The sequence below is a fragment of the Triticum aestivum genome, chromosome 5B (assembly GCF_018294505.1).
Source record: "Triticum aestivum cultivar Chinese Spring chromosome 5B, IWGSC CS RefSeq v2.1, whole genome shotgun sequence".
Taxonomy (NCBI): domain Eukaryota; kingdom Viridiplantae; phylum Streptophyta; class Magnoliopsida; order Poales; family Poaceae; genus Triticum; species Triticum aestivum.
Genome location: NC_057807.1, coordinates 59,463,409 through 59,470,577, shown reverse-complemented (window position 1 = coordinate 59,470,577; position 7,169 = coordinate 59,463,409). Strand labels below are relative to the sequence as shown.

General features: G+C 50.7%; 2 protein-coding genes across 2 annotated transcripts; both read left to right on the top strand.

The window, feature by feature from the left end:
- Positions 1–1,621: 1,621 nt before the first annotated feature.
- Positions 1,622–3,497, top strand: LOC123110401 (2-oxoglutarate-dependent dioxygenase 19). The gene is made up of 2 exons (XM_044530901.1): positions 1,622–1,961; positions 2,045–3,497. Exons 1-2 carry the CDS (start codon positions 1,800–1,802, stop codon positions 2,258–2,260), a joined length of 378 nt encoding a protein of 125 aa, XP_044386836.1. The 5' UTR covers positions 1,622–1,799; the 3' UTR covers positions 2,261–3,497.
- Positions 3,498–3,728: 231 nt separating this feature from the next.
- LOC123110400 (2-oxoglutarate-dependent dioxygenase 19) lies at positions 3,729–5,259 on the top strand. Its single transcript, XM_044530900.1, has 3 exons — positions 3,729–4,020; positions 4,106–4,681; positions 4,777–5,259. Exons 1-3 carry the CDS (start codon positions 3,754–3,756, stop codon positions 5,065–5,067), a joined length of 1,134 nt encoding a protein of 377 aa, XP_044386835.1. The 5' UTR covers positions 3,729–3,753; the 3' UTR covers positions 5,068–5,259.
- Positions 5,260–7,169: the final 1,910 nt, after the last annotated feature.

The following is a 7,169-nucleotide window of genomic DNA, read 5'->3' as shown; positions in this document are numbered from 1 at the left end:
GATGTAGATACATATGTGTATTTCTTGTACAACAAGCCCTCCTCCTTCCATGTATAATTGAGGACGTGGCTACTCTTTGTACTTATATATACGTGCGTATTGCACCCGATCAATATATCGTGAGTTGCTTAATCTTCTACACTCCTCCTAGCTCCCCTGGCCAACCCAATGGAGCGTGCAGTGAGGACGGCATCCCCATCATCGACTAGGCTGTCTTCCTCAACGACGAAGCCGGGGAACGGTCGCAGGCGATCCGGCACCTCGGCCGGGCATGCCAAGACTGGGGCTTCTTCATTGTACGTACGACCCAAACGCTAAACACGTATAGATCGATTCTCAAGTCTGGATAATAAATATAAGATCCATGATGAAGGTGATCAACCATGGGGTGCCCGAGGCTCTCCAGAGCGCGATGATGGACGCTTGCAAGGAGCTGTTCAGCCTACCGCCAGAGCAGAACCAGGAGCACATGGACGCCGCCCCAATGGACCCCGTCTGCGTCAGTACGGGCTTCACTTCATCGCACGAAGACCGTATCTTCACTTTATCAGTCTTATCGCCAGTGTTCATGAAGATGGTAGAAGGAGGACGACACGGGTTTGGACGCTGGGCGCCACCGCCGTAGGATAGGTTTAGGGCGGGTCTTTTTTTGTTCTAATTGTAGTTAAATCCGTCATGTTTGTATGAAATCTGTAATGTTCGTACGAAATCCGCCCGTGTTTGCATGAATTTCATTCGGTTTGTTGAAAAATAGTTTGAAATATATGCGGTTAGCGTTGGATGGCTGCCTCCCGCATCCATGTCCGCAGACTGGTCCTCCTGCCCGCGGACGGATGCGGAAGATTTTTTGCGGGTTGCTGTTAAAGATACCCTTACATGTTGTAATTGATACTGTACATCACTATATCTATAGAGTATAGGGATTAATCATGAAGTGGCTGGGTGAAAATATTGCTTTGATATTATTATTTTTCAAAACGCACGTAAAAGATTTGCCTCATTCGTTAAATAAGGATTGTTACAAAGCCCTCAATGAAAAAAAAAAGAAAGGCATGCCAACTACTCGCACAATACAATAAGCCCTAGTTGTTTTTCATCGGTGGTAACCCAAAACTTAGCCTCGTCAACGATTGCATTTCGAAGGATTGGCGATGGTGTACTCTTACGGCGGAAGACACAAGCGTCTCTCACGTTCCATATTGCTTTGATATTGTGATGCCTAAGCTCCCGATGCCTCTTAAGCCTACCATGCCAAAGTTATAGGAGTGCATCCTATCATACGAACTATTCGTCTCTGAGCCGCTTGCTTGCAGTGCAGCCATCTAGATATTTCACCGGCCTCGCTTCTCTTATATGGATTAAAAAGAGATCCAAACCAACATCAAATCAATTGGGATCCACAATTTGATTCCTTGCAATTACTTCAGTTGTTTTGAAACTCACCGTAGATAGTGTGCGCATGGATATATACTACGTAGTGCATGAATTTCTTTAAGGAGGGTGACATCAAGTTCCTGGAACTCCAGAACAATCAATGGCGCAATGACATTAATATAACCTGTACGTTTGCTTTCGTCTTCACTCACATCACAAGTGCCGTGAACAGTGGCGCTAACCGATAGCCAGACATGATCGCACCCGAAAAATATCTTGAGGAAGAGCCAAACGAGCTGGACTTGCATGTCCAGCACGGAACCATTGTACGACGTACAGACAGTGGACCGGCAAATTAAGCCACGTCAACCACCTGCGCATGACCGCCACAGATCTTTCCTCTGCTATGCCTCCACGGCACAATCATGGCCTCTCCTCCTCGCTCCCCTGGCCAATCGAGCGGACCGTGCAGTGAGGACGGCATCCCCGTCGTCGTTTTCGCCGTCCTCCACAACGGCGACACCGGCGAACGGTCGCAGGCGGTCCGGCACCTCGGCCAGGCGTGCCAAGACTGGGGCTTCTTCCTGGTACGATTGCTATTACTTACGTACGACCCAAACGCTAAACATCTATAGATCGATTCTCAAGTCTGGATAAACCCATGATGAAGGTGACCAACCATGGGGTGCCCGAGGCTCTCTGGAGGGCGATGATGGACGCGTGCAAGAAGCTGCTCACCCTACCGCCGGAGCAGAAGCAGGTGCACATGGATGTCGGCCCGATGGACCCCGTGCGCCATGATCGCGGGAAAGGCGGCGATCGGCGGGGAAGGGCGGCGATCGGCCGGACGGGGCGACATTGGAATGGGCCGCATGATCAACGCTAGGTCGTGGGTCTTTTTTCGCGCGACGGAAGGGGGATCGGCTCGAGCCATGTGCTCGGCTCTACCTATATGGGCACGACGCATATGGCGCGGGATACGTTAAGCACCGTATGCCCAAAATACCCTAGGAACATGCGGCCAACCATCATATGCTCCATATCGGTGTGCCGTTGAAATGAATATCAAAATCACATAGCCAAACCACCTGCAAATTAAAAAAAATCACATAGCCAAAGAGATACTACTAATAAAGTAGGTAACTTGCAAAGGATTACATAGTTTTTACAAAAAAACAATCTAGACACATTAGGAGGAACAGAGCTAATGATTGTTCCTCTTGGGGGTGACTAGGATCCTTACCTCAGCAATTCATCAACTGACCGAGTGAAAATTCTGAACATGTCTCTTGGGAATCATCGTACGAGTCCCTAAAATAACATTTCTTACTCTACCTTAATTAGTTGGTCCATCATCGTCAGAAACATCATACAAGCATATGTCTCTAGGATCCACTTCATCTCAGAACCTTTTGGCTCCATATTTCGTCGCCTATCCAACTGTTGAGGCAAGAGCTTCTAACTTCTATTGACATGCAAGTCGTTTTGGTGCTTAATGCCAGGAAGCCATTGGCATATTGTCTTTGCATGTCTGTAATCGGGACATCACCATGTCTTTAGAGTATAGGGATTAGTCATGAAGTGGCTTCGCCAGAACGGTACTATCATAATGTAATGCAGGAGCTCCCGATGCCTCTGAAGCCTACCATGCGGAAGTTGTGGAAGTGCATCCTATGGTACGTACGACCTATTCATCTCGGATGAGCTGCTTGCTTGCAGCCTCGCTTCTCTTTTATGGACCGGAAGGAGATCCAAATCGACACCAAATTAATGTGGATGTACTGTTTGATTCCTTGCAATTATTCAGAATCTGTTGCCAGGCTATATACTCCAGTTGTTTGGATACTCGCCATAGCTAGTGTGCGCGTGCAGGGGCTTGGGCCGAATTTATGGAGGGACAAATGGGCTGGAGGGGCAAGAAACATGCTATTAGGCTGATTTTAACTCGACATATGAGCTGAATACTAGGGGATACTCCCTCCGTTCGGAATTACTTGTCGCCAAAATGGATGTATCTAGATGTATTTTAGTTCTAGATACATCCATTTTCGAGACTAGTTCTAGATACATCCATTTCCGAGACAAGTAATTCCGAACGGAGGGAGTATTTGCTAACTTTCTCATGGGTTAGGGGGGGCAATGCCCCAGGTTGCTCTCCACAAAGCTCCGCCACTGTGCGCGTAGATATATACTAGATGAATTTCTTTTGAGGAATGTGACATCAAGTCCCTGGAAGTCCAGAACCATCAATGTCGCAATGACATTAACGTGTACCGTATGCTATATTGCTATCTATCTCGGCGTGGAAAGAGTTGTACGTGCTTGTCTTCACTCGAAAATATCTGGAGAAGAGCCAATTAAAACCAGCTAAAACTTGGCATGTCCAGCACGGAACCATGCATGGACGACGTACAGACTGTGTGCCAGCAAATTAAGCCACGGCAAACCACCACAGATCTTTCCTCTGCTACGCCTCCGCGGCACATGGCCTCTCCTCCGAGCTCCCCTGGCCAACCGAGCGGGACGTGCAGTGAGGACGCCATCCCCGTCGTCGACTTGGCCGTCCTCGTCAACGGCGACGCTGGGGAACGGTCGCAGGCGGTCCAGCACCTCGGCCGGGCGTGCCAAGACTGGGGCTTCTTCATGGTACGATTATACTATTACTACTCAAACGCTAAACGTACATAGATCGATCCTCAAGTCTGGATAAAATGACAAATCCATGATGAAGGTGACCAACCATGGGGTGCCCGAGGCTCTCCAGAGCGCGCTAATGGATGCGTGCAGTGAGCTGTTCAGCCTACCGCCAGAGCAGAAGCAGGAGCACATGGACGCCGGCCCCATGGACCCCGTGCGCGTCGGCACGGGCTTCAACTCCGCCGTCGACGGCGCCAGGTACTGGCGGGACTACGTGAAGATGTTCGCGCACCCTGAGCTCCACTGCCCCGCCAAGCCCGACAGCCTGCGGGGCGTGGCCGCGGAGTACGCGGCGCGCACGAGGGGCCTGCTGCTGGAGCTCACGGCGGCCATCTCCGAGAGCCTGGGGCTCCACGTCGGCCGCATCGCTGAGCGCCTCGACCTGGGGTCCTGCTTCCAGATCCTCGTCGGCAACCACTACCCGCCGTGCGCTGCTGACTCGGACGACGACGACGGGGCGATCGGGCTGCCGGCTCACTCCGACCACGGCCTCCTCACCCTGCTCTTCCAGAATGGCGTCGATGGCCTCCAGGTCAAGCACCACGGCCGGTGGCTCCTCGCAAAGCCCCTCCCCGGCTCATTCTTCGTCATCGCCGGCGATCAGCTGGAGGTGACCAACCGATCGACTCTTGTCTCTTGTGATCTAATATCTATAGACGACAAGAAAAATCTGAACCTGCTGTGCTGGTTCGTGTGTATATGCAGATCGTGAGCAATGGAAGGTACAAGGGTGTGCTCCACCGTGCACTGGTCGACCGCGCGCAGGCGAGGATGTCGTGCGTGAGCCTGCTCGGGCCGTGCCTCGACGCCGTCGTCGAGCCGGGGCCGGAGCTGGCCGTGCCACCCCTGGGCCTAGAGTTCAGGGGGGTCAAGTACAGGGACTACATGGAACACCAGCAGAGCAACAAGCTCAACGAGAAGGGAGCGCTGGACCTAGTTCGGGTGCAGCGTCACATACATACTACTGACACGCTCTGCAGTTCTTCAATTTACTAGGCATGATTCCCCAGGTTAAAACCCTCAAGTTGACCAAAATTTCTGTGTCCATATTTTTTTTAGCAACCGGCTGGAGCTCTGACTTTTCAATAAGAAGAGAATTGACCAACAAGTACTGACAACAGTAGCGTCTAGCTATGACTTTTCATTAGGAAGAAGAAAATTGACTAACGGCTACTGTCAAGAGCATCATACCCTTGGCCTCTCTCGTGACTTCCCATGAAACTAGGATTTCTCTGACTCCAGTGGGAGCCAGCCGCCGATATGCCTCGTCTCCGGTGGTCTTAGGGACACGGAGACACGGTGTATCTCACCCCTTGCTGGCGGGTGGGGTCCTACTATGTTTTTAGCTCTTTTTTAGGTTGATTAGAGTCTGTGTCCTGCATAGAAAGACGAGGCCACGACGGATCCATGAACATGGAATAAAGTCCACCCAAAGACCGCTATTCAGCATGCTCTCGAAGTATTAAGTTTACAATAAACCAAGCATTGCAATAAGCATGATAACATAATGGTGACAATATAACATCAATCAATATGATGAGAAATCGTTGTTTTATCCTTGGCGGACACAATACGATATGTGTCATATCCCTTATTGTCACTCGAATATAAAGCACCACAAGATTAGAACCCACTACAGTGCAAAACTCCCTTTGAAGAAAAGCCCATCAAACTTGGCCAAAGTAGATAGATAGATCGGAGATCGTACAAAGCTATTTAATTATACATCATGAAAACCTCAAAAGATTCAATTGAATTTAATGAATAATCTGATCATAAGTAACACTTCATCATATCCGAACAAACACATCCACGAATTAAGCTTTGAGACTATTTTCTTCGCGAAAAAGAAAGAAAGGCTCATAGGTGTCTAGGGTTTTCCTGCTTCTCGGGGGTGCCATCGTTGTCGCCGATTTTGTCTCGTCTCCTATGGTCTTAGAGTTATGAGGCGCAGTGGATACCGATCCTTACCGGTGGGAGGGCTTTTTTTTAGTTTTTCTTTTATAGTTCCATTAGGGTTTGTGTTCTGTCTAGAAAGGCGAGGCGGTGACGACTCTCTAAAGATGGAACAAGGTACTCCTCGCCTAGCCCTCTTCTTGATGGCGCATATCGCGTCGTCGGAGGGCGTATGGGGTGTGTTTACGACAGATCTCGCAAGATTCAGTCGATGTTTATTCGATGGATTTGTGTGGATCCGACCTTCGTTCATATGTTTCTTTGTGTCTTCAGATTGGATCCTTTTGATTTACGCTTCTCTTCATCAATGGCGTTTGCAAGTTCTAGAGCGTTGGTCCTTTAGGGCTTAGCACAATGATTTCTCGACTGTTTACTATACAAGATTTGCCTCGGCTGCGGTGATGGAGGGGCGCGGCGCACCTTCGAGTCGCTCTAGTGCTTATAGTTATCGTTACGTGTGATATCTGATGAATGCAGTATATCGGAAGTCTCTCCTGCAAAATTATTTGTAGACTAATTTGGATTAAGTTTTGAAATATGCATGAGTTGTTTTGTTGGGCCAAAACCCCCGAGCGAACCTCAAGATTTCCCCGCCCCCCTCACACCTCCGCCGCCGGGGTGCCGGCAGCGAAAAGAAACCTTACATGCTGCCATAGGATGCCCGCACCCGATGGTTGCGACCGTCGCCATGGCGGCGTCCAAGGCCCCTCCTTCCTCCCCATCACCCCCCCACACGCCCCAACCCTGCAGCCCGGCAGCCCCTCCTCCCTGTCCCGACCCGTCCCACCGCTCTCCTTCCGCCACCTCTCACCTTGCACGCGCTGGTCTGCCTGGGTCACTGCGGCCCTCTCCGACCCCGGGTTCGCGCTCATCCTCCGCTCCGCCGCCATCTCCGACACCGTCGCCGCCTCCATGGCCGCCGTCATCCCCGACCGCCATGCCCTATCCGCGCTCCTCCCCCTCTGACATCCGGACTCCCACACCTTCCGCCTCCCCGCCGGGCCCGCCACCTTCCCGCTCGTGGACGCGCTCCTCACCTAGTTTTTGACAAGTCGTGGCCACTTTTTCGCTAGAAATTTCGGCAGCATAACACATTGGTTAGAATCGCCTGCACAATGGCTGTACAAAAAGCTATGAAACAT